Source organism: Carcharhinus amblyrhynchos, chromosome 18 (genome assembly GCF_965287045.1).
Source record: "Carcharhinus amblyrhynchos chromosome 18, sCarAmb.v2.hapA, whole genome shotgun sequence".
In the NCBI taxonomy this organism is placed as follows: Eukaryota; Metazoa; Chordata; class Chondrichthyes; order Carcharhiniformes; family Carcharhinidae; genus Carcharhinus; species Carcharhinus amblyrhynchos.
In genome coordinates, this window is record NC_137341.1 from 49,554,433 (window position 1) to 49,572,433 (window position 18,001).

The 18,001-nt window shown below is 41.7% G+C and overlaps 1 protein-coding gene across 1 annotated transcript; it reads right to left on the reverse strand.

The window, feature by feature from the left end:
• Positions 1-7,049: 7,049 nt before the first annotated feature.
• Positions 7,050-17,602, reverse strand: jpt2 (Jupiter microtubule associated homolog 2). Its single transcript, XM_080206160.1, has 5 exons — positions 17,512-17,602; positions 10,733-10,878; positions 9,731-9,870; positions 8,553-8,595; positions 7,050-8,401 (listed from the first exon to the last, which is right to left on the reverse strand). Exons 1-5 carry the CDS (start codon positions 17,559-17,561, stop codon positions 8,241-8,243), a joined length of 540 nt encoding a protein of 179 aa, XP_080062286.1. The 5' UTR covers positions 17,562-17,602; the 3' UTR covers positions 7,050-8,240.
• Between the last annotated feature and the right edge of the window lie 399 nt (positions 17,603-18,001).

Below are 18,001 nucleotides of genomic sequence, written 5' to 3' on the forward strand. Positions count from 1 at the left end.
CCTCATAGCTCAGCCCTCTCAACTCCGGTATCAGCCTAGTAAACCTCCTTTGCACTCCCTCCAAGGCCAAAATATCCTTGCGTAAGTGCGGCGACCAAAACTGCACACAGTACTCCAGCTGCAGCCTCACCAATGCCCTATACAGCTGCAGCAAGACCTCCCTACTTTTATATTCAATCCCCCTCGCTATGAAGGCCAGAATCCCATTAGCCTTCCTGACCACCTGCTGCACCTGCAGGCTGGGTTTTTGCGACTCATGCACAAGGACCCCAAGGTCCCTCTGCACCATCGCCTGCTGCAGTTTTTCATTCCCTTACTCTACAGTATAAATATCTGCCACTTCTTACGCTTTTTATCTTTTACAAAGGGCCATCAGGACTCAAAAACATCAGGTCTTTTCTCTCCTTACAGATGCTGCCAGACCTGCTGAAATTTTCCAGCATTTCCTCTTTTGGTTCAGATTCCAGCATCCGCAGTAATTTGGTTTTAGACTGAATCTCATCATTGCCCCTTGACATTCAATGTCACTAATATCGCTGAATCCCCCATTATCATTCTTATTTTTCAATATGGCTTATCTTTCATGAGTTAAAGTTTTACAAAGAACCCTGTGAATATTTCAATTTATGATGTAGAGATGCCAGCATTAGACTGGGATGGGCACGGTGACAAGTCTCACAACATGGCCTACTAGCCTTCATTAATCGAGGGATTGAGTTTAGGAGTCGGGAGATAATGCTGCAACTTTATAAGACCCTTGTCAGACCCCACTTGGAGTACTGTGTACAGTTCTGGTCACCTCACTAACAAGGAGGATGTGGAAGCTATTGAAAGGGTGCAGAGGAGATTTACAAGGATGTTGCCTGGATTGGGTGGCATGCCTTATGAGGATAGGTTGAGGGAGCTGCATCTTTTCTCCCTGGAGAGGCGAAGGATGAGAGAGGTTTATAAGATGTTGAGAGGTAGATAGGGTGGATTCTCAGAGGCTATTTCCCAGGGCTGAAATGATTGCTACAAGAGGACACAGGATTAAGGGGCTGGGGAGTAGGTACAGAGGAGATGTCAGGGGTAAGTTTTTCACTCAGAGTGGTGAGTGGAATCGGCTGCCGTCGGTGATGGTGGAGGTGAACTCACTTGGGTCTTTTAAGAGACTTCTGGGATTTAATGCGATTGAGTTATAGATAGGCCTGGTAGGTAGGGATATGATCGGTGCAACTTGTGGGCCGAAGGGCCTGTTTGTGCTGTAGTGTTCTATGTTCTATAACACCTTCTCTGACTCACCTGATAAAATCCACCTGTTGGGCTTTAATCTGAGACTTCTTACACAGCATTTAACTAGTTTACAGATTACTGGTGTTTCATTAAAATTATGGAGATTCCAATGGGTTTGCTTGAGTAATAATCAATCCTCCACTTCAGTCTCCATGTTCACGGTTATTCCTGGGTGATGCACAATATTCAGATTGGCTGTCTAGGTTGCTTACTGTTCCTGCAGCTACTATAAATACTATTCAGAAATAACTTGTTTTAAATGTGGTGATTATCCAGTATTCAAGGTGGTGAGAATTTTTGAAAGAAAATCGTCTTCTGTCTCCTCCTGTTCCATAGGTGTGGGCATGCTGGCGTTGGACTGAAGTGGGCACTGCAAGAAGTCTCACAACACCAGATTAAAATCCAACAAATTCCATAGAAATCATGAGCTTTTAGAGCACTGCTCCTTCATCAGAAACTGATAGCCAAATTCTGCACACATGAGAATGGCCTCAACTGGGAACTTGGGTATATGTCACACTACATGTAAACCCCACCTTGCAAAATCTTACTGTCCTGGCTTGGGATAATCACAGGTTAGAGGTGTGAATTATCCCTCTTTCCATTTGCAGTCTGGACTTGTAAAGACTCTCATTCCAACCATTATCTTGCAATTGTGCCTTTGTCTATATATGCCATTTTTTGTGAAAGCCACCTCTCCGCTCACTGATAAAGCTTGTGATTCCAAATAAAAAGACTTTAAGCCAGTGTAAGGAGACTTCTTACTGTGCCGTTCCATAGGTTAATCACCCTCTATGAAAAACTTATACTTTTGAATATAAAGCTGTTGATGGGTGATCACCATTTCTCCATAACTTTATCACAGCACATAATCTGCCTACTCCCATGACGTCTATGCCCTCAACAAATATTTGTATCTGTTGTTCATCTCATTTATCCTGCAAATTTTCATTTGAGCCACCCAATCTTCCACCACAGCTCAGTTACTCAGGCAGGGCATCATCCTCATGATCTTTCTCCGCACCTTTTTGTTAAAGCAAATTTTTATTCCATAGCAAAATAGAGGACTCTGCTTGGATGAGTTCAGCCTTTACCCTGAAATTTCCAGGGTTCCTTCACAGGGGTAGAGTTAGGAACTAGACCTGAACCTGGTTAAAATGTGTAAATCTAACGTGACGTTTGAATAGCCGTAGGGAAACAGTGGCAGGGAAGTTTACTGTTGAAAAACATGAAATACCTTTGGCGACCTGTTTGATATTAGAGTTTTCAGGCAGCCATTTGCCAAAATCCTTGTGCCTCCTATGTCTTGTGGTAACACATTTCTCCCAGTAGTAACTCTCTAAAGAAAGATCTTTGACTATATCAGCTTGGCTTATGACCAAAATTACAGTTTTTCCACAGTTGTTTTAACAAAAGGCATGTTTAATGTGCATGTTAGGTAGACTGTCTGTTTATTGGCTCCTTCCTTTGGACCTGTCTGACTTGGGTGGCCCAAATCAGAGTTTGACACCTGACAGGTGTCATAGGGACAGGCTAGCTTTCTCATATCACAAGTGCAGTCTCAGGCACTCAAGTCCACAGCAACTCTCCACTTTTCACCTATTTTCCAGTATTAAAAGCATGCCAGCATAAATGACAAACTAAAAAGTTGGGCCGTACAGTGGTTAGTACTATCTTACAGCTTTAGGGACCTGGGTTCAATTCCCAGCTTGGGTCACTATGTGCTGAGCCTGCATGTTCTCCCCCTTGTCTGCATGGGATTTCCTCTGGGTGCTTCAGTTTCCTCCCACAGTCCAAAAAATATGCTGGTTAGGTGTACTGCCCAGTGTACCCAAATAGACACTACAGCATGGCAGAGGGGATTTTCAGTGACTTCACTGCAGTATTAGTGTAAACTTGCTTGTGGCACCAATAAACAAACTTTAAAGGGAGGAAAGATAAACTGCCTCATGCTCATACCTCAGATAAGGCCAACTAAAATGATACTTCAGTTGAGACCTTACATATATTTTGATCCTGAAAGCTTGATTGTTTTAAACAGTTATGAATGAGTTTAAACTTTGGTTAATTACCATTCAAATCTTGGTTCTGTACAATACTTCAGGAAAAGGGTCCTTTTCCAATCATCAAACACAATCCTATTAACTATTGATAATGGTCACTGCCACACCACACAAGACAGCTGTCCTTTAAGGAGCTAGGTCAAAACAAGTCTGGCCCTGCTGCTTTTTCTACATTGACCCCTTTGAATTTGGCTACCACCATTTAACTCAGAAGGAAAATGACACAAGTGTAGAGTTCTAGTCACCCTATTATAGAAAGAATATTATTAAACTAGAAAGAATGCAAGAAGAGATTTACTAGGATGCTACCAGGACTTGATGGTTTGAGTTATAAGGAGAGGCTGGATAGACTGAGACTTTTTTCTCTGGAGTGTAGAAGGCTCAGGGGTGATCTTATAGAGATCTATAAAATAATGAGGGGCATAGATCAGCTAGATAGTCAATATCTTTTCCCAAAAGGTAGGGGAGTCTAAAACTAGAGGGCATAGGCATAGGTAAGAGAGGAGAGATACAAAAGAGTCCAGAAGGACAATTTTTTTTCCCCCCACACAGGGAGATAAGTGTCTGGAACAAGCTGCTAGAGGTAGTAATAGAGGTGGATACAATTTGGTCTTAAAGTATTTAACAGTTACATGGGTAAGATAGATACAGAGGATTTGGGCCAAATGCAAGCAACTGGGACTAGCTTCAGGGTTTAAAAAATTGGCAGCATAGACAAGTTGGGCCAAAGGGCCTGTTTCCATGCTGTATAACTATGACTCTAACAAGTTCAGGCTAAAATATAAGTGCAAATCATTAAGATACAGGCTCATGACATTTCTGCAAAAATTTAGCATAATTCAGATTTACAAGCCAAATATAGAAATGTTACTACTTAATACTAAACAACATGATTACAACGGATAGCATTTTTAAACTTTGGTTAGGGCCATTTCATTTCAGTGCTGTGAACAGAAACCCAATTAGAGCTCAGAGTAGAGAAATGCATTCGTGTATTTGGGGAGCAACTTGTTCAAAAGCTAGAGCAGAAACGAAGGTCAATGTTGGGAGGGCAATAGTTAGCAGACACTGGAAAGTCTTCCTTACAGGTATGTTATACAACATCAGCTGAGGTAGTTACTTTATACAGTAGTACTGTCACTTGGCAGTCAGATGCTGCATTGCTTTGTTATTTGCACATTGATTAAGTTTCATGCTTGCACATCAAGTTTCCTCACATTTTTGTTCCTTCCTGTTCCCTTATTAACTTTTGGCAAACACTATTTGAAAGTTATCCTGCAGTTTCATAAAGGCAGAAACCTTTCCTCTATTCAATTACCTTTTTAGTATAAACTGCTGTCATGTCACTTCTAGTTCAACTTCCATTTGCCTGGGAAATTTGCTTTTTGCTCTAATCACTGGAAGTTTATGCATCAATTTGGATAACACTCCCAAAATGAGTCAGTATGATTTTCATCATGGCTTTTCCAATGCAGATCTGCTGCTAATACAGCTCTTCTTCCAGCTCACTTGTTCCACTTCAAATAAAACATTGACTTCAAAAATATTGCAACAATCAAGCACTTTGCATTTTGAAGAAACAGCTGACTTGTCAGTAATATACATTCCTAATTTCTCAATGATTGGAGTATGGACATCAGGAAATGCCACCAAGCCATTTTGACCTTCATGGACAGCAAGTTACCTCCCATCATCCAGCCTTACCCACCATTTTCCCGATAATTCCACTTCAGATTCAGCTCACATGAGTGACGGGACTGAACAGCACACACATTAGTCTCTCCCCCACCCCCCCCCCCCCCCCCCAAATACTGCCTGCAACCTCTGCACCACACAGTATCGCAATGAAAATTAAAAGGCAGACTCAAACTGCAATGCTGAGGTGATGGCTGAAATATTTGACTGGGAATGTTGCAGAAAGCATAATTGCACAGCACTAAGAACACACCAAGTTTAACAGTGCTACACTAGAAGCTCATGACCAAGTTAGAGTCCATGAGGCAAGTTATATTTGCCTTGGTGGAAGGAAGCTCTTGTTCATCAGCTGGGGGGGGAAAGCAGGGAAAGAGGGGTGCATGGAGGAACAGAGAACAGCCTGTCAGGACAGGAAGACTATTTCCTACGTCAGCTGCTGGAAGACAAAGCAAGTTGAGGCCAGAACTCTCCATTCACCCGAAGGGACTAACCCCGAAAGCTAGTGAGTGTACTATCAAATAAAATCAGTTGGACTTAAACCTGGTGTTGTCAGACTTTTTACTGTGTTTACCCCAGTCCAACGCTGGCATATCCACTTCAGGAAGACAAAGCCACAGATATCAGGGGGCTGCAGGGTAGTCAGAGGATTTTAAGGACAGCATTGCACTGAGATGCTTGGCCCTTGGTTTTGTCAAGTCTCTGCCTGTCATGGTTGATCACAGAGGGCCAGGAGGGAACCATGCAGAGCTCTGGAACACCATTTCCACTGTGGAAATGATGATCAACATCATAACCACCAGCTATGATGCTAAGTCCAGTGGTTATTATCCAACTGCACAGCAGCACTGGCATAATCCACCCAGTCTGCAGTGCAAGCTGAGATGGAGGTCATGAGATCTGTAATTCCTACCTACTGCCTAGGGATATAGTGTCTTAGTGTAGTTCAGTTCAGTGTAGAAGCTGAGGATTTGTTGAGGTGTTGTCACGTCAGATTGTGTGGAAGATGAAGTTGGTGCACTCACTTATGACATTTGTGCTTGCCAATCACTCTGCCAACATCACTGCAGTCAGCTTTCAGCCAGCCTGGTCTGCTGCCAGGCTCAAGGATTTAGAGCTGCTCACAGGTGTACTTCAAGGCCATTCCCAGTTTCTAGGGCAGCAAGGAGTACACAAGGGTGAATTGTCATTGACAATTTGTTTTGCAAAATACCTACTTTGTCAAATAGTTCCAAGTTTTTGCCATGACTTTTATTATTGGATGTTGTGAAATAGAAGAGGGTAGGTCCATGTTGTGGTAACAGACTTTAGAACTGGCTGATGCACAGGCCACTCACACACATGAAGTCTTGTGCACCAGCTCCTGTTACAATATAGCAGGTACTACAGCAACTGTCTAACCTGTAGCCAAATATTATTCAAAAACATCACTTGACAAGGTAGTAGCTTCTAAGGTTGAGGGCTCAGTTGTAGCTTTTTACTTTTTGCAGAGTGATCAGATGTTGTCTAAATTTGGAGACCTGGCATTACAGCCAAATGACATGACAAGCCACAATCTTGTGGTACAAAAACATAACTAGCATGACATTGTGCCCATTGGAAATGGTGGTAGGGCTTTGCACTTCTGGTCAAGACAGCACCACATGAATCTCTAGCTGTTGTTATACCTACAATGCATTCAAAAGTGAAATTTCACTTCAGGTAACTGTATTTACACAGCCATCTTTTAATCAGAATCAAATCTTGTCCTCTAGCATGCAGAGTACTTCACTGCTTGACTCTAGAAAAATGTTTCTAGTCTCGTTAAGGCAAGTGGAAAGTGCCAATTCTGGGAGACAGGTACTGAATAAATCTCGGTTTGTCAGCATCCGTGCTAACAGTCAATGTTTCAGGTCAACAATTGCTTTAGAATATCATAGCATATTATAGCAATAGAGGAAATACAGGGCACGTTGGAATGGACATCAGCTCAGACCGTGAAGGTGAAAGTAGCACTACAAATTCAATTTTACCAGTCAGGCATAGGCTAGAAAATATAGGTTTTATTTTTGGCTACTGCCATCCAGTTATCTGCATCTAAATACATAGATTGCATTAAAAGGCACAGAAAGAAGTTTCCTCACTGGCAATAATTAACGATTGCATCCCAACTTCCAGTATATCCCTTGAGGTATAAAGAGGTGCATCAATGGGGATATGGAGTTAAGCACCTTGAATGCTGCTGCAGAAGCTAAAATCCATGGCAGCCAATACAAAATGCATACTGGGAACAGAGTTGAGCATTGGATAGAATTATGCTACAAAACTACATATAGCACTGTTGTATCAAAATTGCATAAAGAAAGTGATTGAGGATCAATTACAGCAATCTTTCAGTACATTAAGGATTTGATAGTCATTGTATTACAATCCTATGCCAGTCTAGTTAAATACTTCCAACAAGCCATCAGCAAAATTAAAACTTGCAATCATTTTCATAGGCTTTAAAGTTTGCTGTAGAGAGTTAAATCTTCAAATGGAACCTGTTGAGAAGATTTCCTTTGCATGATAGCCAAGATCAAAAACCCAGTTAGATTTTTGACCAAGCATACACAAGGAAACCTTAATGTATCAAGAAAATAAATATTCTAAACTAATCATGTTTCAAGTTCAAATGTTACCATGTTCAATATTGTATTCCAGCACACAGCAGGTCAAAGAAAGGACACTCAAGGATTCTAATTGTCCATAATGGGTATATGCTACAATCACACCAAGTAATCCAGTGATTATCTTTGCAAATTTTGCACAACTTTATCAACTAAGACAACAGTTACATGATTGGACAATTCTGATCTAACTCATTCCAAATATTAAAAAAATATGTAATCTATTATAGTCATCCCAGCTCAACTTTCCAAAAACACCTGGAGTCAGACATGAGTAGCAGCAAAGGACAAAATTAAATTCAACACTAGGGATATTCTAATACCTATACTTTAGCATAGACAAACTCACGTTACCATTTTCTTATAATGCAGCTTCTATAATTTTATATTTCGAGTGTGAAAATGATTTAAGCTGTAGAATACTTATGCCAAAAATTCTTACTGAAATGAAAAGCTGCATTTAAAATAAAAATGTTCTTTAAATGGACAATTTTTTTTTTAAATACAAGTTAACCTGCTGTTCCATGCAGAACTTAAAAAACTGGAGTCAGAGTAGCAAGCCTGCTCAGAACAAGGAGAGTGTTGATCTGCCACCAGGAGGTTGGGTAACTTTGTTATGGGATCGTGGACGTGGACCAAGGTGAGGTTCATGGTCATCCACTGTCGGCTCCTTTGGCTTTTCTTCATCTTTCTTCTCTTCACATTCTTGTTTTTCGTGCTCTTCATCTAGAAAATATTAATGTGTTCGTGACCAATTGCATCAACTCCTGCATAGTATTTGCATTCAATTTGCCAAAGGCATCAGTCATTTTAGATTAATTTAGATATAATTTTATGCCTATGACATGCCAATCAATACATTGTAATGTAGGCTCACCTTTCAATTCCTCATCTGCATCTGTACAGAATATGTTTGCATCCTGTTTAAAAAAAGTTAAATGTTCATTTAGTGCAATACAGTTGCTTTGCAAAATGTAATAAATTAAACCCATTAAGATAGATTTATACTTTACTGGGATGTGGACTTTGCTGGCAAGGCCAGTGTTGGTTGCCACATGCCCAATTGCCTTTGGACTGAGTAGCTTGCTGGGCCACTTCAGAGAGCAGCTGAGTCAACCACATTGCTGTGGGTTCAGAGTCATGTGTTGGCCTGACCAGGCAAGGGTGGCAGATTTCCTTTCCTAAAGAAAGGGTGACACTCTAGTTATCATGGTTGCCGTTACAAAGATCAACTTTATATTCCAAAGCAATCTGATCAATTCAAATTCAGCACCAGCTTCTTGATTGGACATATGGTAACCCGGGTATTTGTAGATGAAAGTGTGTTTTATTCCAAATCTTCACAGCAGGACATCCACTGATATTTAATGCAATCTATGCTCACTTAATCTGTGATATCTACATCATGAAAAATTTCAGAAGATATTAACACTTCATAATTGGCAGTTAATACACTTCCCTCCATAATTCTAGATGGAACTTGCCTAGGAAATGAGTATTTTGGGCCATTAATTGCTAGATAAGGCAATCTTTCTCTTGAGCAGTACACTAATACATGAAATAAATCTCAATATCAGATTTTTTTTTTACAAGGTAGAGCCAACTATGTTAATAGCCCTTTAGGCCAATGCTTCCCAGACTCTGGTGTGACCCCAGGGTGAAAATTGGATTGGGGAGGGGTGGGGTAAGGAACATGTGTTTATTTTTGAGGGAAGTGGGGGTTCAAACAGTAGTGAAACAAGCACAAAAACCTCAAGACTAATATTTTGCAGGGTTCCAGTGAGGTCAGCAATTAAGTCTCATTGGATTAGGCCATGTTCAGATGTTTTAAAACAGTGCCTTTTTAAGAGGACCTCAAAGCCCATCAAGTCAAATCTGAGTCCCCACTCCATAATTGGTATTGCTGCCTGAAGTTGCAACCCGAGGTGTGGGGGGTGTGTGTGTGTGTGTGTGTGGTGGTGGTGGTGAGGTCCTGACCCAGGTTTGGAACCCCTGCTATGAGTTAATATTGGTCCTTACAGCAACTCAACAGAACGCCATGTTTATAATCTGTACCTTTGGTTTGTTTGGATGCACACGAACTATAGCTGGAGCAACTGGTTCCCCCAAGTGGTCATTGCTCTTTTGATCAACTGAAGCAGGTGATTGTGAAGGAACAGGCTCTGCTTCGCTGAAAATACCACTGCTTTTTCCACCTAGGAAGGTCAAAAGCAAAATGCAGTTTAGTTAACATTACATCAAAGTAGCAAGTTTTGATTTTGAATGTTCTGTCTGAAAATGGTGGATAACTTCAGTCATAACTTAAGGGAATTGATTAAGGAGCAACAGGGAGGCACCTTTGCCTCAGTGGCAGGTACATGGGTTCAATTCCAACCTTGGGTGACTGTAGAGTTTGCACATTCTCCCTTGTTCCTGTGTGGATTCCCCCCAGATGTTCCAGTTTCCTCCCACAGTCCAAAGATGTGCAGTTAGGTGGCTTGGCCATGCTAAAAAGCTCCTTAGTGTTCCAAGATATGCAGGTTAAGAGGATTAGTGGGGGAAATATATGGGCCTGGGTGAGATTCTGTCAGAGTTGGTGCAGACTCAAATGAGCCATTATGGCCTCCTTCATTTCATGATTCTAATTTAGTTCCTTGGGAATTAGCAACCAAATTGCAAAAAAGGGTAGAACAGAGGAAAAATATTTCCACTCAGCAGTTGATATTAGTTGATTTGTGTTTAGTTTCAAATATATTTGACAATTTTGATCATCCTGGAGGTCACTCAAGTTTGCCACAATAAAATCATTAAATGCTGGAAATGCTCAAGCAGGCTGGAGAGCATTAGCTGAAAGTTAACATTTCAGCACACAATGACTGTTCATGTTTGCATTATTAATACCAATAAGACCTCAGCAGGATCAATTCTGACTGTCCATTCAGCCACTAATGACATCTGCAGACTATAGCAAGTTGCATCACGTATCTACAAACTGATGCTATAGGATGTGTGCACCCAATACCAGTAGTCATCCATGAAAGGCAGCATAAAGATTTTACTGCCATTCAATCTCCTTACCCGGAGGATTAGATCTCTTTGGCAATGACGTTTCTTCAGGAGGACCAAAGATGTTGGATGCCATCTTATGGGGTTTAGTGGATGGCACATCATCAGGGACACCAAATATGTTACTGGAACCACCACCAGGTGGTTTGAGTACTCTGCTACAAAAACAAAAGAGTCACAGTTATCACATTAGTGCTCCATTTTATCAGCTGTCATTTTCACTACCCCTCCCATCAAGTATATTAGAAAAACCCACAGGCCTGGTTACCTAGACTCAAATTTAATTAATGAAACTCTGGAATGAACGCCAAATTCCAGAATGGAGACCCAAAATTGTCACATGGTTCACTAATATACATGATCATGTCCTGTCCCACTGCAGGGCAGACCCAGCAGCACCATGGAATAAAGTCAAGAGTGGAATGCCCTGGGAGTCCTCAACATTGACTCTGGTCTCCATGAAGGCTCACCACATCAGGTCAAACACAAGTAAACCAGAATCCAAGATGGCACCAGAATGTGGCAACTTCTTGCATGCTGTGCCTAGCATATCTTCTAATTCTATGCTTTTAAAATTTCATTCCAACTTTTCTGACTGAAACAGTAATTCTGCACTCTTGTTTCCTTCTCTATGAATGGAATGCCTTGTCTGAATAGTGCGCAAGAAATAATATTTTTCACTCTGTTCATAGATGTGACAATAATAAATCAAATCGACTACCACACACCATCTCCTTTCAGTTGATTCATCAGTACTTCCATGTTGACTACCACCTGACTTGGATTCACAGATCTGTTGCTGGATCAGATTTGTGAAACTCCTTGTCTAACACCACTCCAGGTGTACTAACCAGATAAACTGCAGTAGTTTCACTGATCAATTAGGGATGAGCAACATCAGCTTTGCCAGTGACACCCACAATGCCATGAGGCAGAGCTTATACACGAGTAGAATCGTACAAAGGAAATGGACTGCAGCATTAATAGCACTTGTACAGCAGAACATCAGAATCATTCTGATGTGGCAATTTTTAAGTTAGTGAAAAACTCTGTTATATTTAATAATAGGGACATGATGCTTCCCTGTTTTGAAACTTATACCACAAACTAAATATCCAGGGTCTGTATTTCAGGTTAATTTTTAACCCTCAAACACTGAGTTAGGTTACTTGTATTTAAGCTGCTCAGTTTCAGTTAAGCAAATTGATCCAAATGGTTTGATACCCAAATAGGATTGTTAAATTGCACCAGCTCTCTTACTGTTTGGAAAGGATGTTTGTTCTTGGAGAAGCTAGAATGGGATTAATAAGTGGCTGTCCATTCAAGACAGACAAGCTAATAGATTTTTGATAAGCAAGGGGGTGAAAAGTTAATGGAAGCAGATGGGAATGTAGAGAGGTGCGACAATCAGATCAGCTATGATCTTATTGGCTCAAGACGCAAGTGGCTTACCCAGGCTCCTAATTTGTATGTTTCAATGTGGTTTTGAAGCAGGGACCTTTTGCAGAATAGATAACTTGGACACCACAGAAACAAATAAGTTGACTGCAAGCAGATATCCAACATAATAAACTTGTACATGGGCTTAATATGATAAACTATTGAAGTTGGATATGATGCATACAAAGTCCATGTAAATTAACACAAAAACACTATCAAATAAGCATAGCCTCTGTGCAAGCAGAAAAATAATTTCACCCTAAAGTGTTAAGCAAGTGCTCGTGTCATACACAATTTCAACATGGTACTATAAATCAAACAGACTTTAAGTGGTGTCAACCTGAAACAAAGAAAGTCCAGAGTCCACAGAAAAACAATACAAAAGCCTGACTGCTTTAGAGGTTTACTTAGATTAAATTCAATATTAAGTGATAACTAGTTGTATCTATTCAGAGTTGTAACTAACCAAGGCAAATCTAGTGATTAATAAACAAAACCCAGGCATTAAATATTGACTTAACAGGCTCAGGAGCATAACAACTGAAGAAACTCAAAACCAAAGTGTTTTAAGCTCTTCACACAAGGTGAAATGAACTTACCTGCAAATGTTAATGCCAAAGAAGATGAAAACAATATTTTTGTTGTACTGGGGAAGGAAATTACTTAGCAGCCATTACAACAATGGCTCACAAGCAGTAATATGATCTGTTCCTTGCAAGGGCTGAGGACAGAAATATTAGTCAGGATGGGACAAGAACTCTGCTCAATATCTTTTGAACATTCATTTGAACAAATGACATTTCAACTGAAGGAAACATGCAGCGTTCAATTTATTTCCATTAGCCCAGTATGTGCTCAGGCTCAAATCCATGATAAATTTCAGAAGCCAAACAGATCAGACAACTGTTGTCGTTTTTCCCATAATGGTGAACTGGTAAAGGCCTGGAATTTATATTCACCATTACTCCACATGGAGGATATGAAGAATTTGGGGGTGATGTACATTAATACACACCAAATACAAAAACGTACCTCACCAGGTGAGCAGGTGAAGCATGAGCCAACCTGTGTCTCCTCCCATTCTACTGAACATTTTATTACAGCCAAACCAGATGCTAAAATATCTAAAGTAGCTATTGGCTTAACTTCATAGTAGCAGTAAACACAAGCCAAATCCTGTTTAAAATAACGTGCTCTTAGTAGGTTGAATGTTTGGCATTTTTGATACTGCCAAACAAACTCTGGCCTTTAGCATTGAGACTAACATGCTCAGTCTCCCATAAAAAGCTGACAAACATGTTTTCTTAATTCCAATGAAATAAGGGCAATTTCTACATGAACAGATGACCATCTGAGACAGAACAATGCATTGCTCCACATCTTTATCCTGTTCAGTAAGTTAGGATGAGCATACCTTTGTTGAGAGGAGTATCATTTCACAGTTTAAAAACTCCAAAAAGCATTTCAAATGCAAACCTTTAAGCAGAACATTTGACTTTACAAAGCAAACAATTCCTTTTATTTCCATGAATATTAGTTGTTTCACAGGTCAAAACAAATTCAAAAATGTTGTACGTAGATCTCAATATGGCCACCTTTCAGAATGCACATGGTAATTAAACAAGATAAGCTGACTAAAGTAGTTACCAACTAATTCAGCTGCTTCAAGATCAATTCAGTACAACAAGTTTGTGCTTTAAGTTGTTTCATTTTAAATCATTTCCTCCAAGTCAGGACTTTGATTTAGAGTTGTCTTATGTCAGTGTCCATTCTCATTGGAGAGTGTTCATTGGTGTGAATCACCATGTATTTATATTGTACTGCACACCAGGTCCTGATCAGAGATATTGGGGGGGGAATCATTTTTTAAAAAACCCAGATAGCCAGACCCCAACTCAGCAAAGAGCTTACTTCTTTGAATATGTGAAGCTTCAGGAGCACCTGCAGTGGGCAAGGAGTTTTAAACAATTCAGAAACACATACAAGTGCTGATTCTATGTCTGCTGCTAACAAAGGAGGCAAGAAAAGCCATTACCCTACCAATCAAAACAGGTTGGGGAGTGTAATCCTATTTGAATTCAGGATTTATTAATATTCAAGTGATCTGCTTTATTTTGCATGTTATTTCTGCTAGGTAGTGCTGCACATGGTACAGTATTTAAATTTGCACATTTCTTGACTGGGAAAAAACAATATTTATTAGTCACCAGTAGGCTTACATTAACATTGAAATGAAGTTACTGTGAAGATCCCCTAATTCACCACACTCTGGCACTTGTTCAGGTACACTGAGGGAGAATTTATCATGGCCAAGGCACCTAACCATCATGTCTTTTGGACTGTGGAGGAAACCCACAGACATGGAGAGAACGTGCAAACTCCAGACAGTGACCAAAGCCAGGAATTGAACCCAGGTCTCTGGTGCTGTAAGGCAGCAGTGCTAACCACTGTGCCATCCTAAAGGAACCCATTCCACTTTAACATTGAATCATGGATTTTCATAGGAATCAAAGTTGTTTCAGTCAAAGTCACAAGTTCCAGGAACACAACAAGTTAAAACAAAGACTTGCTGTAATCAGATAATTGAGGTTGAACATTCAAATTCAACACCTATATTGGAACAAAACCATTTCACAACTAATAGAGAAAATGCAGAAACTTGGTCACAATTATGATTGTGGCATAAAATAAATGAATCAATTTTCATATTTAGCTTTTGACATTGTTGTAACATACGAAAGAATTGACATTCATAAGCAGCTCCTTTTGATATAAGTGAGCTGGAAGAGGTATTGGACTGTAAAAATCACAACATGTTAAATTTGGCTCATCAAGCTTGCCTGTCTATGGATTTCTTCCATGGAATTGAATATATTCTGCGCCAAAAACCCCTTCACCATTTTACAATAAAAGTAATCAATTTATTACAGCCAAGTTAGTAGCCCAAAGTTTAACAGAAGAGGCCATTAAAATGCTCACCAAACAGTGGCCAAAAAAAAGACAGATGAGTCCCTTCTCATTCCCCAATATAGAAGGAACAAATTTAGGATTCTCTGGAAAATCAGATCATCTATTTTTGGCTTGGCCAAGGGATAACTGTTGATTAGGACACAATCTCCTCTGCACTTCTTGGCCTGAAGATTACTCGACCAACATGGCCTCATCTTAGCAGTACATCTGAAATGATTTTTGCGATTAGGGAGGCTGACTGAGGGTGATATGAACTTACCATCTGATCGGTGTGTTGACTCAAGTGACTCCCTTGAGTATTCCCAATTTTAATTGTTCCTTATTAGTGTTAATTGTATCAAGTGAAGTTACCTATATACAGTGACTGAATGGTTATTTGAACACAGACACTTACTGACAAGAGTTGAGTTAGGAGGTAGTGTTTCACTTGGAATAAGTCTACACCCAAGGAAACATCAGCTCTGGATTTTTCCTTCAACTACCAAGAGACTATGCCTTCATTTGCCCAGGCCCCCAGTTCTCAAATTCCCTCCTTACACCTCCTCACCATCATAAGACGCTTTAAAAACTTGCCCCAACTATCTACCCACTTAAGGGGCTGTCAAATTTTGCATTATACTGTTGTCAAAAGCTTTGGGGTGTTTTATTACATTAACCATACTACACAAATGAAGCGTGGCACTGACCCAAAGCTGACATATCTCAAGCCTATAAAAGAGAGAAGCAGTTAGATACAAATGCAGTGAACATGCTCAAGCATAATCTCCAACAATACACAGATGGCACACAGTGGTTAGTACTGTTGCCTCAACACCAGGGACCCAGGTTCGATTCCCAGCTTGGTCACTGTGTGGGGAGTTTGCGTGTTCTCCCCATATCTTCATGGGTTTCCTCCAAATGCTTCAGTTCCCTCCCACAGTCTGAAAGACGTGCTAGTTAGGTACAGTGACTTGAACAGACGCTGGACTATGGCGATTTGGTGACTTTCACAGTAACTTCATTAGTGTTAATTTAAGCCTTACTTGTGACTAATGAATAAACTTCATGTTAGCAAGGGCTGAGTAGAACACCCGAGTCCCAGAGGAAAGGTGATTAGAATATGCTTTGTGCTCAAATTTTTTTATAAAATATTGCATTTAGTTCAGACAGTAAAAGAAAAGTATGGCACAGTGTTCCAGGGGATCTTTTCTGAAAAAAGTGGCTGGGTAAGGTGAAATTATCTTGTGAACATTCCCATTTGCCTCTTAACATACCAAATCATAAGTATCAGCAGGTTTAAATGAACCATCAGCAGAGATAAAGCCAAACCTATTTATATCCCCAGATCAGCATCTCTTCAATTCCTGCGCAAGTGGCCAGAACTGCAGAAACCAGCAGCGTCACCTCACAGCTGATTTGCCTTTCTCGGGATGATTCAAAAACCTTTAAGAGCAAGGACAGTCAAAGTATCACAGCCCGATGGCTACGTTACAATGTGGGAGCAATTGAAGTGTGCTCTGGCAGGATGGAGCACAATGCCAAGAGGGAGGGGGAATCCTCAATGCTAATCTAGCATTCTTTCTCAGCAGCCTACAAAAGGGCAGAGTGGTTAGTCCAGGGCAGGGTGAAAGATGCCGGAAATTCCTAAGGGTGAAGGGCCAACGCTCACATGAGGAGGACAAGTTGGATGGAGTGAATAGTGGGCAGTGTTTGAGTAGTTCTATTGAATATGTCCAGGAGGGCGACAAAGGAGTTGCAGAATTTGCTGCGGCCGCTGAGGGAGAGGATGGGAGCCCAGATGTGAACTCTTGTCTGACACAGAGAGTTGCTGGGGAGGGAATTTGCCCCACGATGTGTTGGGATTTTATTTCGAAAGGAAAGGAGGGTTTTTTAAAAAAAAAGTCGCCTCGAGTTTTCTCAGCCAGCCCCGATCAGGAAGCTGCAAACTTTGCCCGAAGCGGAAGAGAGTGACTCAGAGTGAAACTCCAGCACAGTCACTCACAGTGAGGCGGGGGAACGGGCAAGAGGTTTACCTCAGGGAAGACGGACCCCCGAGGACAGACTGAGGTGGCGGGGGGGGGGGGGTGTGGCGGGAGAGACCGGCTTCGGGACTGACCAGCCCCGCGCGCGGGAGGGGGGCAACCGGGGCTAACTAGAGGGAACCGACCCGGGACTGACTGAAAGGTGAGACCAGCCCCGGGAGGAGGAGGAGGGGGGGGGGGGCGCTGACTGTCTGAATCCCGGTGACTCCCGCCGGTTTCTCTGGAGAAACTGTCTCCTCAGCCGCTGAGGGAAGATCAGGCGTCGACCCCCGGACTCGGGGGAGCCCTCTCCGGGGTCGGGGGGAGGGGGCATGGATGCTCAGTGACCCACCCAGCACCGCCTCTCTCTCTCTCTCTTACCTGGAGTTGGGTTTGTCTTCCAAGCCCTGGAAGGTGTTGGTTGAAGTCATCTCCCTCGCGCTCTCTCCCTAACGGCCGCAGTGAGCCCGCCCCCCCACGGCCAGTCCGCCTTTATAGCAGCCGCCGGGCTAACCCCCCGCCTCCCATTGGCCAATCGCCACGTCCATCAAGGATTGGCCCCGTCCCCTTCCCCAGCCGCCCGCCCTGCCCACGCAGCCGTTCCCGCGCCCATTGGACCGTGATCCCGTCAATCAAGCTGGACCACTAACCAATCCGGATACGGAGCTGAGCGTTTAATCCCGCCCTCCAGAGAGGGAGCATTCTGATTGGGCCAATTCGAATCCTGGAGACACTTTTTGTAACTCACTGAACACGAGGGGTTGATCAGGGAATGAGAATTAGGAGCAGGAATAGGCCATGTGGAACATCCAACCTGCTCCTTCTCGTGGACTCAGCTCCACTTACGCGCCTGTTCATCCCTTCACTGTTC

What these genes read in the sequence shown, in the direction of transcription:
- jpt2 (XM_080206160.1), bottom strand. Translation starts at nt 17,561, where the DNA reads ATGACTTCAACCAACACCTTCCAGGGCTTGGAAGACAAACCCAACTCC. An exon ending in AAAGAGATCTAATCCTCCGG is followed by an intron (nt 9,871 to 10,732) that starts GTAAGGAGATTG and finishes TGACCTTCCTAG; the next exon opens with GTGGAAAAAGCAGTGGTATT. An exon ending in TGCATCCAAACAAACCAAAG is followed by an intron (nt 8,596 to 9,730) that starts GTACAGATTATA and finishes TTTTTTAAACAG; the next exon opens with GATGCAAACATATTCTGTAC.